Raw genomic sequence first — 22,647 nt, 5'->3', positions numbered from 1 at the left:
GCCCCTGAAAGGGCCAAAATTAGCTATTTTGACCTTGTCTGTACAATAGCAGCTTCATTTATGATTTTATTTTAACCAAACTTGCACACAACTTGTATCACCACAAGATCTTGGTTCCTTTCTTGAACTGGCCAGATTCCTTTATGGTTTCCAGAGTTATGGCCCCTGATAGGGCCAAAATTAGCTATTTTGACCTTGTATGCATAATAGCAGCTTCATTTATGATTTGAAGTTAATCAAACTTGCAGAAAACTTGTATCACCATAAGATCTTGATTCTTTTCTTGAACCGGCCGGATCCCATAATGGGTTCCAGAGTTATGGCCCCTGAAAGGACCAAAATTAGCTATTTTGACCTTGTCTGCACAATAGCAGCTTCATTTATGATTTGATTTTAACCAAACTTGCACACAACTTGTATCACCATAAGATCTCGATTCCTTTTTATACGCCCAATGGGACGTATTATGTTATCGCCTCGGTGTCCGTCTGTCTGTCTGCCTGTTGGTTAGCAATTTCCCTTCCGCTCTGTAACTCTTGAACCCTTAAAGGATTTCAAAGAAACCTGACACAAATGTTCACCTCATCGAAACGACGTGCAGGGCGCATGTTTCGGATGGCTCACTCCAAGGTCAAGGTCACATTTAGGGGTCAAAGGTCATATGACTTTGTTTTGTGAGTATATTGCTCTGCATTTGCGTTGAATTGCAGTGCTCTTGTTTTTATTTGGCAGACCCTTCTTTTGTTCACTTACAATATTTTTGTGCCCCCCATGAGTGGTGGGGGCATATAGATTTGCTCTTGTCCGTCCGTCCGTCCTTCCGTCCTTCCGAGAATGTTGTGTCGCGCCTAGCTTCAAAAGTATTTGACGTAGAGTCACAACACTTTATAGGATTGTTGGTCAGCATGTGTAGTTGTGCACCTGGGGTCTTGCGTCCGGATTCATTCAGTCATGTAGGAGTTATGGCCCCTGACTTTGTAAAAATTGGTCATTTTAATGTTGTGACGCGCCAAGCTCCAAAAGTATTTGACGTAGAGTCACAAAACTTAACAGGAATGTTGGTCAGCATGTGTAGTTGTGCACCTGGGGTTTCGCGTCCGGATTCATTCAGTATTGTAGGAGTTATGGCCCCTGACTTAGTTAAAAAGTTGTCATTTGAATGTTGTGTCGCTCCAAAAGTATTTGACTTAGAGTCACCAAAGTTTACAGACTTGTTGGTCAGCATGTGCAGTTGTGCACCTGAGGTTTCGTGTTCGGATTCATTCAGTATTGCAGGAGTTATGGCCCCTGACATAGGAAAAAATTGTCATTTAAATGTTTTGTTGCGCGTAGCTCCGAAAATATTTGACCTAGAATCACCAAAGTTTACAGGAATATTGGTCAGCATGTGCAGTTTTGCACCTGGGGTTTCGCGTCCGGATTCATTCAGTCGTGTAGGAGTTATGGCCCCTGACTTAGTTAAAAAGTTGTCATTTGAATGTTGTGTCGCTCCAAAAGTATTTGACTTAGAGTCACCAAAGTTTACAGACTTGTTGGTCAGCATGTGCAGTTGTGCACCTGAGGTTTCGTGTTCGGATTCATTCAGTATTGCAGGAGTTATGCCCCCTGACATAGGAAAAATTGTCATTTAAATGTTTTGTTGCGCGTAGCTCCGAAAATATTTTACCTACAGTCATTATTTCACTACACAAGACCAGACTTCTTGTCCAGACTTACTCAAAAAAAAGTTTGTTAAACATGTATGTTATAAAACATTAGAGGATTGTTTTATAGCCTATGAAGTGTTCTTTTTAGGATTTTACTCAGCTAGGCCAGAGTTATGGCCAACTAAGTGAAAAATACACTTAAAATTCTTAAAAGTTCGTGTTGCAAACATCTTAAAAATTGTTTAACCTGAGTCATTAAACAATGTTACAGTGGCAGGAGTGGGGGGGGGGGGGGGGGGGGGCCTGTGTCCTATGGACACACATCTAGTTTTTAATTACTTCTCTTTTATGTTACTATATTATTATTATTATTATTATTATTATTATACCACATTTATATAGCACCCTTTTCATGCACGTGTACACGTTCAAAAGTGCTTCACCGGAAAATTGCAAAAATACTAACAAATACCCATACAAAAATATTGCATTCCACATCAACAAAATTCATAAATGTAAAACGTATAGATTTAACAAGACAAACATACATACATATTTAAAAGTATTTAGGTCATCCTAGGATAAAATAATGTTCTACGCAGTTTTATGAAGAAGAAGAAGAAAAAAAACATCAATGTATCGGTCAGTTAACAAAATATTGTACAAAGAAGTGGGGTTTTAGCAGGCTTTTGAAAGCAGCTAGTGTGTCAGCTTCCCTGATCTTTACGGGAAGGGAGTTCCAGAGCTTTGGAGCAGTGCACGAAAAACTGCGATTGCCATACATCATGGTTTTAGTTTTTGGCATAACCAGTGACAGCGTGTCTTGTGATCTTAGGTTTCTGACCGGTTTATACACTTCTATCATATCCCTAATATAGGCAGGGGACTGATTGTGTAAAGCCTTAAATGTGTGGGTCAGAACCTTGTACTGCACCCTGTATTTTACTGGCAACCAATAGAGCTCCTTCAGAACCGGTGTTATATGATTGCGACGGGGCGTCTTGGTGATGACGCGAGCTGCCGTGTTCTAGACATGTTGCAACTTGTTAAGTGTGCTGTTTGGAACACCACTTAACAAGGCATTACAGTAGTCTACCCGTGAAGTAACCAGGCTGTTGATAAGGGTCTTTGTGGCATCACTGGTAAGATACCGTCTGATGTGACCTATTCTGCGAAGTTGTGCATATCCAGCCCGGCACACAGAGTTGAATTGTTGTTCCATATCCATATTGTTGTCAAGTACTGCACCAAGATTCCTAACACATTTTGTGGATTTTATCACAGAGTCACCGACCTTACTAGAGACGTCATCAATGTACTTGGAGTTACGCTTTGATGTGAATAGCATTACCTCCGTTTTATCAGCATTAAGCTTCAGCATGTTGCAATGCATCCACGAGACAATTTCAGCCAGACAGCTCTCAATGCGGCGCAAAGCATCACTTCTAGCTACAGCCTCTATCGGCTTAAAGGATAGGTATAATTGAGAGTCATCGGCATAGAAATGGTGTAGAAGTCCATGACGTCTGCATATGGCACCCACGGGTTTAGTGTACATGATATAGTTATTTGGACCAAGCACTGATCCCTGGGGCACACTGTATTTCATCAACATAGGCGTCGACAACTCACCGTCAACGCACACAGTTTGATAGCGGTCACTAAGATATGATGACATCCATGCAAGTGCTTTGTCTGTGACTCCAAAATGATGTTCAAGTCGGTGTAACAGCGTTTGGTGGTCACTAAACTTCTGCACTAAACTATAAACAGCTTATTTAGTAACTTTTTATTATTGGCCGTAGGGAAAAGCCGAGACTACTTTTTTGTGGTATAACATGGATGGTACCTCCAGTTTTTAGGTGTATTTTGACATACTGTACCTTGTAAGAATTTTTTTGGGTTAAATTTCTTCCCTTTGTTGTTCCTGTCCTTTGGCCCCCAAGGGGTTTTGCTTATTTTCCCTATATGCCTATATAGAACTTTGAAAATACTTTTGTGAGAAACTGCCGGTCCGTTTTCAAAATATTTTACACAAATGATTCTTGGGTGACCCTCTACCAAATTCCTTCAAAAGTTTTGATTCATTGAAAAAGTGGCCGCCTGGAGGAGGGATTCATTTCCCATATGGCTATACAGAAAACTTCTTGTATGAAACTACTGGCCTGATTTGAAAATCATTCTATTTGAAGTAACTTTAAGAAAATTTCAACTATATTTTCTCATAATTCTTTTGATTGATCTTGATTATGATTTTTTGACCTTCTTGTCCTTAAGTGCAATGATAACAGGTGAGCGATATAGAGCTATTATGGCCCTCTTGTTGATATATTTTTCTGTGAATATTAAAAGTTTCTTCGCCATTTTGAAGATTTCTATTGAGCATAACCATTTTGATATTTGAATGAAAAATACAAGTATTAGTTTGCTCTTAAACTGTAATATAAAGTTATCTTTTAATTTCCAAATTATGTTTCGTCGAAAAATGGAATACGTACTCAGGGTTTCTGACTGATTGCTCTATTGCGGATAGATAGGACATCTACAATGTTCAACATAACTTTTATGATACATCGCATTTAAAATGCTTTGCTCGGAAACAAATATTAATTAGTACTTGAAATTGCTGAAAAAGTACGATTTCTTTTTCCCTCTTTCGCAAAGCTTCACATTCCAAATCACACAAGATGATCAATTTGGAAAAGCCATAGTATTTATGCTATTAATTCATTTTGTTATTTTGTTGATTTCCAATGGATTTCGTAATACTGTGATTTTGTGATAAAAATATTGATTTCTCCTGTCTAAGTGTGATTAGAGAGAATATTTTTGCCGAGGCTTTATTTTTGATTTAGAGATATAACAACCAATCAACTTTTGCAACCCGTTTATATTTGAATACATATGGTGTTTTACCTCATATTTAAATATATCACGTGTTGAGTGAAATAGAAAAATCTTGAAACCTTGGTGCAATCAGAGGAAAAAACGAACTGCATTACGCAAACAATGTTATAGAATTGAATGTCTCAACTAATTAACCGTTAATGAAACATTTAGCCATTTTTTGCCTACCAATTATTCTAATATATAATAACATAATCATATACAGTAATGAGCCAACAGTATCAGAACGAGCTATTACGCAGGAGAACTGTATGATATACCTAATGACTCTCTTGGGAGTTGAAATAATTTGATAATAAATCTTGCTGTGTCGTTTGTTTGTTTCTGCGGGAGTTGTATGGCATTAGATATTATTTTTTCTCTGGGAAAGTTATTTACTTCTGATTTAAATTAATAAACTGGATACTTCGCAACATTTTTTCATCACGTATGCAAAGGATTTATTGACACTTTACTGTAACTTTGTAACATTTAGACATAATAACTGAGATTTTATTAAAAAAGTCGATTTAAACTCTACAGCAGTCCTCTGCAACTGACCGTTTATTTAAAGGATAAAGTTGGGGATGCACAATTCAACATTCTAGTATCTCTTTAGCTCATTTATTATTGTATGTTTAAAGAGTTAGCGTTCTATGCATTTGACATTACACATTCATTTCACCTTAAATCATATTATATACGAGACCATATATAAAGAATGACGATCCCATTATACCAAACAATAATGTAATCGCATATCACAATTCTATATATGAGCCGCGCCATGAGAAAACCAACATAGTGAGTTTGCGACCAGCATGGATCCAGACCAGCCTGCGCATCCGCGCTGTCTAGTCAGTCAAAGCCTTTTACAATTAGAGAAACTGTTAGCGAACAGCATGGATCCTGACCAGACTGTGCGGATGCGCAGGCTGGTCTGGATCCATGCTGGTCGCAAACCCACTATGTTGGTTTTCTCATGGCACGGCTCGTTTAGTTTCTGTATAAATTACTGAAGCTGCTTTGACGGGTGACTTTTCAAGAGTTTTCAATATTTTATTTACAATAAATGCATAAGTCCCGCAATAGCGGGAAGCATCAGCAGTATGATAACATATACTAATATACAAAATGCATAATGTAAAACGTCTATATTACATTTACAAGATAATATACAAAGTGCATATAAATTCAAACAAACGTATTTTTAAACTTGAAACATTGTATCATCTTAAGTATGTTCAACATTTTACAGTGTTAAATAACATGTTAACAACTTCACACTGACTTGAACACAAAGGTTATCCAAGTTTAATTGGAAGAAATAAGAATAAGTCTTATTGAAGTGTTGCATAATCTTGTCACAAAAAATACTTAGTTTTTCAAGTTTCTTCATATTATTAGATGTTAACAAATTGATAAATTTAAACATATTTGGTCTATACCTGCAGTAATTATCTATGTATTTTCTCCTCTCGGTTTCAAATGTTGGACAAACAAAAATATAATGAAATTCATCTCCAGTATCTCTGTAATAAATACATATTCGGTCATGTACCGGTATATTTTGCCATCGCCCCAGTTCAATCGGAAGGCGATGATTTCTTGTTAAAAATAGGCACAACTTTTTAGGTAAATAAAGAGGTAGTTTATCTATATATGGACTTCTTGAGAAGTTACTCTTAATATATCTGTAGACATTTGAATGCGACGTATTGTTGATTTCAGATATCCAGTTTTGTATATATATATGTCTTAACTTTTGATACGTTGCTTTTATAAGCCATTTACTACTGTTAAAACTTTGTATATATACCAGATTCCAGAGAAACCAGTCTCAAATAGATATTGCTTTACATTTTCTAACCATAGTGACTTCACTATATTTTTGGATTGTAATTCTCTTAAAACAACATATACTTTTGATGAAAGTTGTGTCGTTTCCTCATTACTTATATTGTCAATAAGTCTGGCCCAGTAAGCTATAACTCTACTTTTAATATGAATTTTGAGTGGTAGAACACCTGTTTCTCCATATACCATATATGACGGAGTAAACTTTTTCATGTTAAAGATATATTTATAAAACTTAAGCTGGACTTTCTCTAAAACATCAACATTTCCAAATCCCCAAATTTCAATTCCGTACAATAAAACTGGTTTAATTTTCTTTTCAAACAGTTCAATTTGTAGATCAAATGGTAGAGCCAACGACTTGATCTTTCTTAGTAATGCAAACATTGCTTTATTTGCTTGTTCGGCAATATTTATTTTTGATTTATAAAATGAACAACTCTTATTAAAATATATACCCAGATATTTGTATTCATTTACAATTTCCAAAACACTTTCTCCCATTGTGAATTATCTATTACATTTTGAACGGCCTTTACTGAAAACAGTGACTTTAGTTTTGTTTGCATTTATGTTTAACTTCCAATGGTCGCAGTATTCCTTGAATTTATTTAAGGCATTTCGAAGATCATCTTCACTTTCGCCGAAAATTACTGTATCATCAGCGTAAAGTAGAATAAAAAGTTTCAAATAAAGATGTGCTCCTTCAATATCTATATCTTTAGAAACTCCATTTACATCATTATTGTGTAAATAACTCTCAAGATCATTTCAGAAAATTGAAAATAAAAAAATTGTCAAATTTTTCAAATCGACAAGGCAATCAAAAAAAGGAGTACATCTATCAGATTTTATTACTCTTGACTTTATATTATTATAAAGACTTTATTTAATATCAAAACATTTCCCATTTATGTTCTCTTGTCTCAATTTTTGCCAGAGTCCAACTCTTCACACAGAATCAAAAGCTTGTTTGAAATCAACGAAACAACAAAACAGTTTTTTTCCTGTTTGACTGTACAACATCAATTAGACCTTTAAGGATAAATATGTTATCAATGGTTGAATATTTCTTACGAAAACCTGCTTGCGTTTTATGTATCAAGTTCGAACTATCAGCAAATTTCTTTAGTCTTTGTTTTATTATACATTAAAAAAAATTAAGACAACTCAAAAGTGATATTTGGCGATAATTTTCAGATAATTTTGGATTTCCCTTGTTCTTATATATTGGTTTTATATGTCCAGCTTTCTGGAATAACCCCTTTATCTAAAACACTATTAAACAATTTCTTAACAATATTTAACATCGGACCAATAGAGTATTTAATTTGTTCATTTAAAATTTCATCCACCCCTGGGTACTTATTCCTTTAGAGAGTTTTGACAGCATCTAAAATTTCTTTTTCGGTTGTTATGCCATTATTTTCCTCATTTATTGTAACATTTATATTCACGTGATTTTCGTCTTCATTACTTTCACTGTCTTCAGCTACATTTTCATTCAAATTTTTGAAATAATTATAAAATTCGTGAAGAGGAGCTATGTTATCTTGTTTAGCGTTTTTTTTTCCATTTATGAACTGCCAATATCGTTTGGGGTCAGCATATTTTATTTACCGTAACTGTTCAATCCTGATTGTTCGCCTTCCTTAACGTATTTTTATATTGCTTACTTACATACTTTAATAATTCTTTAAAATATTGAGTTTTATATTTATTGTAAGTTTTCCTAGTTTTATGATATTTATCTCTCGCGACTTTACATGATCTGTTAAACCATGGAAAATTGTTTTTGGTATTCTCTGTATTTTCTTTTGTCTGCGTGATTAAACCAAAAGAACTTTTTGGGCATCCGTTAAACAATGTTGAAATATTCGATACAATTTCATCTAGTTCATTTTGTATTACAGTATAATGTTCAACCATTTGGTAAAGCTTCTTTTCGATTTTTAGAAATTTTTAAAATATCAAGATTTTCAACAAATAACTCGGCCTTTTTAAAATCCCACAACCATGTTTTGGGCTTTATTACAGGTTCACATCATACAACTGTGCTGCATGCAGCGTCCGATTTAGTTTTAATTGTAGCGTCTAGCGCACGATGTACATCAGAAAACAAATTACAAAATTCATGAACTTTAAAGTCAATAGTGTATTTAAGATCATAAGATGATGACAGAAAGTATCCAATGTACTTGAATTCTTACAAGTTAATTTTGGATTTAAACTGTCGTATCCAATTCTACAATTCCTTAGAAACATATTGTTATTTTTTACACAGATCAATCAGTTGATTTCGATAATGGTTAACAATGGTATCAGCATCATTTCTATTCAAAGGAATGTCATATAAACAGAAATTTGTTCTCGGTTTGTAGATCTTGTAACTCATACAACTCTGATATAAATGGTCAACATTAATATAATCTTAAAGATTACCACAACGTGCATTATAATCTCCAAACAACAGATAAATTTTGCTATTTAAGAAATATCTGAATCTCAAAAAATGGATCATTATGTGCTACTTTAGAGCCCGCGGGCGGTATATATACAATTCTACATTTCAAATCTTCGTCATATGAACTATTATCCGAGCTGTATAATTCTTTAGATATAGTAAAATATTTTACTAGACTACATTCATTATTGCCATCAACTCTGATATATTGAGTTATTTTCCCTTTAATTAAAAGTGCTCTACCGCCTGATCGGTAATTTGTTAGCTTTCTATTATACATATAAACAATGGAGCCAGGTACACAAATTTCATCAGTATCACCTGTTTTGGTTTCCTGTAACCCTATAATATCATAATTGCATAATTGCTAATAAAAGAAACAAATTGAGGGCATCTTAACTTTGAGATAACTCCACAAAAAATCAATGATAAAAGTTTTAAATTGTTATTTGCAAACACTCTGTGTAATCATAACCGTTTCCCAATTCCCGCTAATCCCTTTAACGGCTGACCTGTTGATCACCCTCCGCATTTGCACGTAGAGAACGGGATACATGATCATTATTATTGTCAATAGATATATATTGCGGGGGCGTAGGTATTGTGATATGAGGCGATGGTTGGAGTTCAACATTTTGTTGATATGATGGAGACTTTTCCCGACTGTAATTATCATTATTTAATAAAGATGGCGAGAATTAATTGTTTCTTGAGTAAGATGACTAGCCAACACTGTTTCATCCTCGTATTCGCTATCAATAATGTGTTGTTTCTTGAAAGTCGAGTCCTGCTCAAGAGGGAACGTGACCTTCTTCTTCCCTGCATGTGTTATGTGAGACGGTAACTTCCAACACCAGAAGGATTTGGCTAATCATTTGACCAGAATAAACATGCATAGCAATACAAATGTGCCCTGTTGAGTCAAACGTTCCAAGTGGGCATTCGACGTCGTAACGATGTTGATACGACGTCGGATACGGACGTCGGTTCGACGTTGTGTTTTGGTTGAAAATGTAAGTTTTTTAGACGTCGAAACCCCGACGTCGAAACAACGTCGACACCCGACGTCGATTCAACGTCGGGTTTCCAACATGTAAACAACCTATTTTTCATAATGGTTTTCTTCTAGAAGCTATAATTAAGCGTCGATATCGAAGTTTCCTAAATCAGGACTTTTATGTGAAACTTTCATTGATTCCAATTTCTCTAGTGATAACTTTGTTGGATTTAGAAAGTATAATTGTTGGCTCGTTTCTCGTTGTTTACAACCGGAAATGAATATAGAACGTGGGTTTTTGGCGTGTTAAGTAAAAAAAGATTTTTTTTCGTATTTTTAAAGTTTCTGTGATTCATTTAAGTTTAATTCATGATAAAAATGAGTTTAAAAAGTATATAATTTAAAAAGTATGAAAAAAAGTACAATGTTTACTTCAGAAAAATCGTCTCCTAGCGGTGACTCATACTTTATCAAGGGAGGTAAACTAGTGAATGCAGTTCCTGGAGAAATTGCGATGCATCTTTTATCCATTTCCGATTAATTTATTAATTAAGAAAATGACTAAATTTTATTGTAAAACGTGAACCAGGTCCACTTGCAACAATTACAATTTCGACCAAAATTTAACGTCGATACAACGTCGAAACCTGACGTCGAACCGATGTCGCACTTTCGACGTCGGGAAGACGTTGTATTTTGGTTGTCGACGTCGCGACCTAATAACAACTTAGAACCGACGTCGTTTCGACGTCGCATGCCCGCTGGGTTTAGTCGCATCTTAAGAATATTGAAAGGTGCGAGTAGCTTATTCTTAAAATATAAACTAATAAAATCAAATCCTGTTCTTATATAAAAACGTGATTATAAATTATCTATAGATTATGAATAATACTAGTAGCAGGAAACCAGTTAACAAAGAAATAATTATAAATTACAATAGTTTGACCATACAAACAAACAAAGCTCTCCAAAGAAAATAAAGATAATGCCATAACATTTCCGCACCTGTAACGCGATAACACGTATTAGCGTCTGATGGCTCTTTCACGCTTCCATAGAATCAACATTTATTACACGAAATATTTCTGAAATGGCTAGGTCTGCAGCTCTCAAATACGGAAATATCTTACACCGAAACTTATACTGACACTTCCAGACAACATCGAAAAGGACCTTGTGAGCGATTTGACGAAGTTCCAAAAATCTCTATGTACCCTTGCTCCGTTACGGACCCCTTTGGGATTTGTGTTTATTCCGAATTCAAATAAATTTTCTTAGATGCAAACTGACATGTCTTGCTAAAGCCCAGGTATATTCAAATCGTTAGAAAATGCTGAAAATCGACTCCCCATTAGCAAAAAATAAAGTGGAAGTCCACGCGCATACATTTTGACGGGGTGACCCCTGCGCGTGACCCCTGATTATCGACCAATCCAAAGTCGACTTTCGTTTTCAAGTTTTGCATGCCAACTTTCATTTTCTTTACTTCCGGAAATAGCTGAAGGTCGAGTGACGTCATTTTCTGTGTTGTCAAAAACATACATATGCCTGGCGATATTGCATAAAAATGTGCCCGGTGTCCTAAGGATATTGATATTGACAAAACTATAATAATGAAACAAATACTTCGATAGTTTCACTCACTAATATGTCTTTTAGTAAAGTCAATACGCCTATTACTTGGTAAATATGACTCCAAATAAAATGAATAATTAAGTAAAAAAAAAATGTTTTCTGAATTCTTCAAAATACTGTCTAAATGTCTTAATTTCAAAGTCATTTGTTTGCCCATACATCTTACGTGAGTTGATCAACTTGTGTAATAACATTATTGTATTTCAATCTGTTTCGTCCTACATATGTCATGACACGATAACCCTTCCATTTAAAGGAAGTAAATTAGAAAACATGTGCTTTTATCAAAAACAATTCCTATTTCCAATAATGATACTTCTGTGGAAACAGAATGTCACCTATTATTATATTTTAGAATCAAACTCTGAGAGGATAATTGAAATGTATCGACTTAACGGCACAGATGAAAGCATAATGTTATAACAGCTCCGCTGAGATAGAAATTCAAACTGTATTAATTTCTATGAGTATAATACGAGAAGCAGCCACCTGCTTACACGATATAATTTCACTTTCAGCGACTTGTTTTTATTGTAAATAATGTATTCAGTCAAATAAAACTTTCTTCATTTCCTTTAAAATATCATATTTCCTCGCCATATTTCAAATACTGCACGGAAATATTACTCGAATTAAATTCTGTAAGTGAAGAAAGAGTAGAAGTAAAGACTAATTTACTTTGAAATATTGAATTACTTGTAGAAAGCTGCACAGATTCGTTAATCGTAACAATTTGTATAAATCTTCATTATCCGTCTATAGCAAACTCCTTGAAAAAAAAAAAAAACAATTTCAGAGATTAGTCAATTATTGATTTTACTTCGTAATTAAGCAAAAAAGAATGAAATGTTTCACTGGTTAAACGCGAATGAAGAAACACTAGATGATGTTCCATGAAGAAAATACTGCTAGTTTTATGAACTACAGTATAAATTAAGACGAAAGTGTATCTTATAACGATAAACTGCACTAAAGCAAAAGAAACTTTCTGATGTTACTAAAAACTTTGCAAGAAATATTGGCTGTACATTATTTATTAAACAAACATAGATTTTTGTGACAATAAATGTTGAAAAATGCATTCAGTTGTTTGCTAATTTTTCGTAAAACTGATATTAGCTCTCCCCTGAACCCATAGAAAAAGTTAAAGGAACTGAATTTCTATAGTTAACAAGTTAACATGCAACATCTTTCTTACGTTTCCCGCCAAACAATCAGTCGATACACATAACATTATTAGAATTTTTTGCTTTACGTGACATTCAACTTTCAATGTGTTACAAGTTTAAATCATCTTTTCACACAATAATATGACACAGATAATACATTGTAATAGACAAACTTTAAGAGATTTCAGTAGTATAGATATTTACGAGGATTGTTCAAATATGAATGCATCTAGAACGTTATCTCGCTCAATAATGCGAAAATAACAAGGAAATTAAGATTATTGAGTAGATAAACATGTTAGCTTTACATTGATACCACACCCATTAAAATCCGTTCACTTTAGCTGTGTATATCGTGCTAAACATTGCCTACTCGTATATACTAATATAAAAGTAGTTAGAAAGTCAGCGTACACCGTTGAAATACGGTCCTATATTAAGAATCGTTGTATTCTTGGCATAGGGTGTAAAGACATTTTTGATGAAATATGTTCTGTTTATGGGCATAATGAAATGTCTTTTCCGACAGTTATTCGTTGGTTTAAGAAATTCAAATGTGGGTTAGTTTCAACAGAAGATGCACCACATGGCCGTCGGCCGAAAACAGCAATAACTGCCAAGATGGTTGCTAGAGTGAAAGAAATAGTTGCTACTGATGCAAGATACACTGCTAGGCAAATAGCTAGTATGGTTGGCATCTCATTAAGAGCAGCTCATACAATTCTGAAACGTAATTTGAAAATGAGAAAGATCTGTGCTAGATGGATTCCCGATATGTTGACAGATTAGCAGAAAAAGGCACGCATGCAATGCGCAAAATTGTTGCTTAAACAGTTTCCAAATTACAATGCACGGTCTTTCGCAAATGTCGTCACTGGTGACGAGACACGGGTTCACTTTTTTGAGCCCAAACGAAAGATTCAGAACAAAATATGGGCAACAAAGTCTGGCAAAAGACCATGCATTGCAAAGCGTATCATGAGTGTCAAGAAGGTAATGTATGCCATATTCTTCACAACTCAGGGTCCTGCCATTCAGGTTGCTGTACCTAAAGGCAAATCCGTAAATGCGAAGTTTTACAAGACTAAAATTCTTCGAAAACTGAAGAAATATTTCAAGAATCGAAGACCCGCAACTGGTTTGACCAATGTCAGATTGCTAAATGACAATGTGTCATCGCACAAGGTGTCTATTGTACAAGACTTTCTGAAGCAGGAAAAGGTTGTTGTGCTCCCTCACCCTCCTTATTCGCCTGACCTTGCCCCGTGTGACTTCGTTTTGTTCCCAAGGCTCAAAAAAATACCTTACTGCTCGAAAATTTGTGCAGCGTAAACACCTCGGTTCTGCAATATTCCAGTGTCTTCATAGTATACCTAGGAAAGACTATGAAAATGCTTTCAAGAATTGGATTAGAAAACCAAAATAAATTTATCATTGAAATCTATCAAGGATACATTTTTATTTGCTTAGATGCATTCATATTTGAACAATCCTTGTATGTCCTGACAATTATTTAGCTTTTATATATTTTCTATAGATTTTGATATATATATATATATGAGAGACGCCTCCAAACACTATTTGTCAAAGTTTAAGCTTAATATTTGAAATTTCTAATTTCAAATCGTATGATGCGCCACGTCGATTATGTCTAATCATCCGAATTATAAATCACAGACACTTGGGATCAGGACGACACTCCTACTTTCTTACACCTGCTTAAAAATGCACTTTTTTACCATAAATGCTCTTTATATTACAAGCTGGGAAACTTCGAAACAAAAGCATTTCAGCATTACTATCCCCACCAAAGGCTGCTTGTCCGTCCGTCTGAAATGGAAAATTTCAGAGTTTCCCATCTTGTTATATCAACACTTGCACTTTGTAAAACATGTCATTGTCTATGTTCAGTTCGTATAAATTAGTATTAGTAGTATGAATAGGGAGAATATGAGAACAAAAATAATGGACTAAAGTCGTTATATGCAATTAACTTTAAGTGCTGAAAGCTGCTGAGCGTTTACAATATGACACTGGAAACAAGATCTATGAAATGGATAAATAAACTGACCTTTTTATTTTAGAATATTTATTTATTTTTTCATCATTTAAAAAAGTCTGAGACACAAAAATTCTCTTGAAACATCATTGTTTAATTTTAAAATCTTATATTTTCAAATGCATTATAATTGAGTATATTCCAACATGCATTTTGGAATACATGTATAATAAATTCAGAGAGGGCTTTCTTTGATTTAATACATGTGAAAAAAAATATGCTTACGTGGTCATGTTCTATTAAACGTCTCTAAACATTAAGACAGCATGCAATACGTACATCAAAAAAACAAAGGTTATGTTTTATTTCTTTTCAGAATGCAAGCCTTGGTGCGAATAACTTGTTTTCGGGGCCAAGTAGCTGCACGTCACCTGCCCCAGACTCTGAGTTCAGCCATCAGCTGTCACTATTGCAGGAATATTCAGCTGGCCCAATTGATTTTGTGAACAAAACAACAGATATTGTTTACCGATTAGGTAGGCCTATTATATTATTAGCCTTTAGTCTGCTAAACTTTTAAAATGGACTGGTCCATCATTTAATTTGGGCAGTACCATTTATTATTCGAAGGGGTTTTCACGGAAAATTTACTGATTGAATAGCGAACTATGCAGACCATGATCAGCCAGCACGGATGTGTAGGTTGATCTTGGTCTGCACTAGTTGCAAAAGAATCACTTGCCACCAGCAGGCTAAAGGTTAGAATGTCAATAAGAAATGAAACTTATGTTCGTTGAACGGGTTTTCCTTCTATTAAGTCTGTTTATTTACAAAATGCTATCTAAGGAAATTACGCTGTTTATATAAAACAAGGCGGATTAATTTGAACGTACCACACAGAGTATGTTTTAGTGTATTATTATAATATCATTATAAACAATGAAATGCTTTTAATACTTGTCCAGTTTTATCATATTTTAAAGGGTTTTTCTTTATATGTCTAAATTTAACAAAATACAACCAGGAAGAGGCCATTTTGACCCAAAGTGCACGATTTGAAAAAAATACTTAGAAGAGAATTATAAATTAATGCTGCATAACAAATATCTAAGCTCAGGGTTTTGCAATATTAGACGAGAATATATTTATAAAGTTAAATTTCCTGGAAACGTCAATGTAAATAAGTCATCTCCAGGACAGGGGCAATTTCAGTCCCAGTGGTATGATTTCTATAAACTTGGTAGAGGACCTCTACACGATATTTCAAGCCAAATATCTAAGCTGCTTTTGGCTTTGAAGTTATAGTTTTTCTTATATAGACTTGTGTTGAATAAGTGACCCCACAAGGGGCTAGCCAATTTCGACCCAAGAGGCATTATTTGACCGAACTTGGAAGAGGACCACTAGACGATGATAATTGTAAAATATTTAAACCCTGGGTCTTGCAGCTGCAGACAAGGAGATTTTTAAATTATTACTATGAACAAGTGACCCTCAGGTAGGATCAGACTAATTTTAACCCTAGTAAAATGAAAAGTTATTGCGACACCTAAAATTCATATTTCTAACAGTTTTCACTCTTTCAGTTGTTACAAAGTGCATGTTGGTAGTTCTCTCTGTTCTGCCGCTTTCTATGCTGTTTATTGGTATGTATACATTTTTGAAAGATTTTAATGCAATTTATACATCTCAGTCATATTTTGGAATAAGATGAAATTTTGTTGCACAGGTTAAAATTCATTATTCATATTTTTTTTGTTCTGATGAGTTTCAAAATGATGTATTGAAGTACTGTTGGAAAAATATTTTACAGATAATACTTATATATTTCAACAAAAGCAGCTCTTTGTTTACATATCATTTGTAATCTGTACCAACTTTGCAATGGTTTCTGCTACCATTTTAATAACTAAAGCCCGGTAATTTGGCCAAATCTAGTGTCTATTTGATGCTTTGATTACCTTTTTATACAAACATCATTTAATACCATTCACACGTGCAAATGTTTTTCTTCAGAAAACAGTTCACAGAAATGAATATCGTTATAACATTTTTCTAAAGTGAAGCTCATTTACATTTGTCATACTTATCAAGTACCAAATTATTGCTAGGATGTCATCATCGGCCCGTATATTGTGCTACTATTTAACATAACAGGCACGCAAAGATCTTTGACTATGACCTTACTGTAAACAGTATCAGCATTACGTCTAAAACGAGGAAAATGATAGATGCAAGAAGCCAAGGGGTAGATAAACTCCTGGGCCAAATTAATAAAATGCAACAATTAGACTCATTTGTTACAGAAATCTTTGTTTCGATTCAAAGATTTTTTTCATATACAACTACATATATATGTAGTTTGTAGAGATCTAGACTGATTTAGATTTAGATCCAAGTTTCAAGTAATCTTTGTCGAACACATAGTAAAGTATTTATTCCGCGGCATACAAGATATTTGATTAGTTAACATTTGTTCCCAGCTTACATTTCCTTATCTGCACAGAAAGGAAGACAAAAATCACGCAGTGATGCTCGGAAACCTGTGTCGTTTTCGTTGTTTCAAGCAAAAATCCTATCGTAATATCGACCTGTCAAGACGGACAGGGATCACAGAAGCGCAACTGTTCTTATGTTGAAAAAGCTCAAAATCAAAACGAACATATTAGACGGGTAGTGAATCATTTTAGTGAGAACTTGTACTTAATGGCAAAGAGGGTATATCAATATCATCTACATGTAGTATATTATCCAAATCGGCTTATGACTGAGACTTTGTAAATAACTATATAGAGAATATTTGTTTGTTTTAGTGTAAGATCGAAATATATTTCACCGAGTGAACACTATAATGTAATATTTTCACGAGTGGCGCAGCCACTCGTGAAAATGTAAATTATGATGTTCACGAGTGAAATATATTTCAATCTTACACTGAAACAAACACATTTTCTATTTATTTTATGCATTTTTAATGGTTTTAAGCAAATTATATTCAGTTTGTCCGCGCAACGTCACGTGCATTGCATCAGAACGTCATAATGTCGTGACGTCAAGATGCCTTTGTAGAAAAACTATAAATAGTTCTCTTACGTTTCCTGATTTCTTATACATTTTATTATCATAAAATGTAAATATTTATGATCCTTTTATTGTTTTATTGCATCTTTACCTTTATTGCAGAATATTTTACAAGGAATTTCCTACCATTTATAATTCATATCATTTCGCATTCAAATGTAGTTCCGTACCAGTGAAAAATAAAAATTATATTTTCACTGTTTGAAACGGTGAAAATATCAATTTTATTTCACTGATAAATTTCAGTATTTCACAGATGAGCATGAAAAAAGATTTCATTTATATTATTCTTATAAAAATGAAAAGACGCATTATTCGTCGTTAACATCGGAAACTCTGACATAATAAGCCAATCAAAATTCATAATAAGAAGATGAAAGGAAAAATAAGGAATTACTTCTGGTATCTCCATTTTGTTAATTTGCATTTAAATGAGCTCTTTTGCAAAGGAGCATATCAGCTTAAGACAGACATAATCACCCACTTCAATGCAATTTGAAATTTTTATTCTTAGCTTAGCAGACAGTATTCTATGTAATATTTAAATAATACTGGAAAGTATTGAAAGTCATTCAAAATGTTAAATAATTGATGCCCACTGTAGTTTGTTTACACAGAAAACATTTGTTTCTACATACTAACGACAAAGTCTTGGCTGTTCTGCAGTACAATATGGAAACGTTTTAACAAACGGCGGTTCTTAGATCATTATAGGACAGGAATTCACATTCTGAAGTCTGTGAATTCTTCTAAAGCAAAGCTTTTTCCTTATCAAAGGCGTACTGTATTCACATGTTATCATACCATTACCTCTCTATTTCAGGAAGCACTTACAGAAATGAATGTCCACAAAAACATATGATGACAATCTATCTGTCCGTTGGAGGATGTTCTGGTTTACTAAAAATAGCATTCATCCTTTTACGTCATCGGAAATCCCCGAGTTATGAATCGCTCGACGACGGAAGCGACCAAGATGGCGACGATTCCGGTGATGCCGTTTTATCACGCTCAGTCAGATTTACAGATTTTGTGCTCAATATTTTTATCATAGTGTGGTTTATCCTAGGCAATGTATGGTTCTATGCAAAACCAGAACCAAACTTTGTACAGACTCTTCATGAGCCTAACAAGTGGTGTGATGCCTTTTTATACCGGTTCTACTTTTACATGTTAATAGTCAGTTACATTTTATTCTCTGTAATCCTGTTTTATGTTACCACTTTGTGCTATTATTATTACAGAACAAGTGTAATGAGACTTTGTAAGCCGCGTTTGATTATTTGAGTTATATGCGGTTATAACTCATATTGAGTTGCCATAATCAAATTGTGATATATACTGATGTTTGATTTACGTTTAGCTTCATGCTTTGCTTTTTCGTTCAGTGTCAGTATTCCACTAGTAAAACTATTTTGAAAATGTACTAACTGTGAGAAAATGGTAAGTTGCTAAAGTTGTTGGCTATCCAGGAAAGTGCAGAATATCTTTTCTCGGTGTTATGCAAATTGCACGTGCGATAATTGGTACCTGCAATATTAATGTGCAATCGTTTATCACAAGGTTTTGAATATAAGGGAACATCTCCTTAAATATGTTATTTCAAACACAATTATTTATTCTTTGTGAATAAGTATTCTTTGTGAATAAGTATCTCCATATGACACGTTGTGTAAAGCAAAAACATTGCAGTTGTATTTGCTTTATGGATGTTACACAGTTGAATACAACCGGTACAGACAGAATACGTTTGGCATGCTATCCAGGAAGTCATAATCTTTGATTCTAGAAATTATAGATAACACAAAATACCATATACCACAGCCAGAATTATTTATAACATATATTATTCATCTACTTGTGAAGAGTAAATAAAATGCGACGTACGTTTAAGTTACGGGCCAATACCTTAGCTGCATGAACTTCTTCAACTCTCCCTTTAAAATGTCGTCATTATTATGCCATAGACTACAACAACGGCAACTTTTACATTAAATGCTTGCGGTTACCTAGAATATTGTTTTATTATTCTGCCACAATATCACAAGTACCTTATGTGAATTAAGTATGTGATGGTACATGAGTCACATGTAAATAAAATATAAATTTAGCGGAAACGTTTAATTGCAATATTTACGAAACGTAATTTGTCATGTTTAAGACAACTTCAAACGCCTGAAGGTATCTTTGAATTATAACAAAATAGTCATAGCAATGAACTAAAGTTTTAGAAGACAAATACAATGTTAAAGTAAGCTTGTACCTGGTACTCTGTCATCTATTGATAATTTCAACATTAGGTAATACGTATAAAATGAATGTGTTTATACGAAACCTTAGAAATTCTATTTGTAGTGTTTGCTTGTATGTTATGATTAGATTTATATAGAGTTTATGAAAGACAACCATGGATCCATGCCTATTTTATCCGAAGTTTGAGCTGAAATGCAATACTTACAGCGGTACACGGTAATGTGCTGTATGAAACGTAAGCAAGTGTGGAATGTTTATAAGGTCAAAGACACCGTTATCTTAAACAAAATAATAATGCACCATAATCACATGGTATTGCCATGACTGTTTTATTTTAAATTTCCGAAAAATAGAACAAACATTGTGTTTGAGAAAACAACGAGCTTCGAGAGATATTTCTACGAAATGTGCATACATGATTATTAATCAGATTGATATTTTCCAAAGAGGTAAAGCAGTAACTTTCAAAGTATAGCCCTGTTACACGATGATAGAAAGTTGTATAATGTTGTATATTTTTGTAGTTTATATTACTATTTGTTTAATAAAATATATTATATGAATTATATATTTGAATATAACGTCTGAAAGAAGTCACTTAAACTATGTGCTCTTCATCGCTGAATACTATTTTAATGATGTTTGTACAATATTTCATTTGTTATTTCAAACAATTAAGCAACACGTGATCGTTAATATGGCAAGAACGTTTGCAATATATGCACATGAATACAATCATGAAAACTGACCTGTATGTCAGAAGAGTAGACATTAAACATTTTACATCAGGCAAAAGATAAAAGGTAAGGGTAGATTTCCAGGAAACACAGAGTACCACAAACACAGCCACAGAGCCACACATTTGCAAAGTAGGCCTACAATAAAAAGAAGCTGTAACGGTAAAATATTATAGCACAATAAAGAAAAAGGGAGAGGAAGGGGTAGGAGGTAGAAGGGGTGGGTGTGTTGAAGGGGAAAGTGGAATAAGGATGAATACTCAAAAGGGAATGTTACGTTCCTTAATCACAGTTACTCTACAACGTAAACCACACCCGCGCAGACACTCACGTACAAAAGACAAACACACACACATACATAACTAACTTAAATAAACAAACAGACAAGCAACAACACTGTAAGGCACTGCCCATGATACACAGACGCACAAGCAAGCACACACACGCACACACATAAGTCGAAAAAAACCCAAAAACTTATCATTCATAGGACGAAGATGTATTGTAATTGTTTGTTGTTGTATCTTTCCATTTATCATGATAGGTGACGAATGAATTTAACAAAGAATATTACAACTACATTTCGTACTGTACAATTATTTTAAAGGTGCATAAATTGCATTTTAGCATTATTTACAAACTTTTTAAAAACCATTTAATGTGCCTTCAAAGTTGTTTATGTCAGTGCGATGTAATACACTAATTTCACTTGCTGGTCACAATTTGGGTTAAACTTGAAATAAAAATTAAAAGATGATTTTTGAAAGTGATCCTTGTTAAAATTTACACTGTGTATATTATACACTATTTCCTAAAGAGCTAGCGTGACCCATGGTACCAAACACGAACTTACCAAACTTGGTAGGTGTCCAGTAGTCAATGTTACATATGCGAGAGCTGATTGTAAATTTATTCCGATATGATGGCCTATCGGAAGCAATTATAAGGGTAATTTTCAGTCTCGAGTATGGTTTCTTTGATGGTTAATTACCCAAAAATTAATAGGGGTCACCTGATGACCATAATCAATTTTACTATAAAATTAACATTGATGGCCGTAGTTTCAAACATACTCTAACAATAGATCCAAACACATTTTATTGTCATGGTCAGTATGACATTGAACGTCAACCTCTTGACCCCTAGACTACTAACTACAGACATAACTATTATGCTATGAAATTTGATGGCCGTAGGCCGAACCATTCCCCGGCTATCGATGGGAAACCATATTTAGTTTACAGTTACTATTAACTTATGACCCATTGCAGAGTCATCTACTAGCCACATGCAGTCATCCTATAGGTTTCTAAAGCAAATTAATTCTCAAGTTACTGCGCGGGAACTGTTTTCAATCTCGAGGCCACTGTGACCTTTGCCTTTATCCTCCTGATAGAGGTAATTTACTTACCATAGCCAATGATATTATGAAGTTTGATGGCTATATGTCAAACCTTCTCCAACCACTGATTAACAATGACTTCCATATTATGACCTTTGACAGACTTAGAATCCTCAGGTGAGTCATCGGAAAGCGTTTTCAGTCTCGATGAGATCCTGACCTTTGACTTGCTGATCACTAAAGCAATAAGTGTCCTTTAGTGACTTTTGTTTGTTTGTTTGTTTATTTGTTTGTTTGTTTGATTTATGTTTAACACCGTTTTCAACAGTATTTCAGTTATGTAAAGGTGGGAAGATACCATAACCAGTGTTTCTGGATTCTGTAACAGTACAAACCTGTTCTCCGCAAGCTACTGCAAACTTCCCCATATGAATCATAGGTGAAGGAATGATTTCGGACACAATGTCTATTATCAAGTTGTCACTTAAAATGATCGAAAACACGACCCTGTGATCCGTAGATCTGCGCCCATAAATTTCTATGATGATAATCGTATTATGTTATAACAATGTGCACATAGT

General features: G+C 34.2%; 1 protein-coding gene across 3 annotated transcripts in view; it reads left to right on the top strand.

The window, feature by feature from the left end:
• LOC123557016 (transmembrane protein 272-like) overlaps positions 1-21,433 on the top strand; it is a 46,863-nt gene extending 25,430 nt beyond the window's left edge. For all 3 annotated transcript variants that reach the window (XM_053543326.1, XM_053543327.1, XM_053543328.1), the window contains exons 2-4: positions 15,030-15,189; positions 16,240-16,299; positions 18,558-21,433. In XM_053543326.1, coding sequence (XP_053399301.1) covers positions 15,030-15,189; positions 16,240-16,299; positions 18,558-19,021 — 684 coding nt within the window. In that variant the 3' untranslated portion in view covers positions 19,022-21,433. The remainder of the gene's footprint in view (positions 1-15,029; positions 15,190-16,239; positions 16,300-18,557) is intronic.
• Positions 21,434-22,647: the final 1,214 nt, after the last annotated feature.

The sequence above is a fragment of the Mercenaria mercenaria genome, chromosome 5 (assembly GCF_021730395.1).
Source record: "Mercenaria mercenaria strain notata chromosome 5, MADL_Memer_1, whole genome shotgun sequence".
Lineage (NCBI taxonomy): Eukaryota > Metazoa > Mollusca > Bivalvia > Venerida > Veneridae > Mercenaria > Mercenaria mercenaria.
The sequence above is the reverse complement of the archived record's forward strand: the minus strand, read 5'-3'. Positions and strand labels throughout refer to the sequence as shown.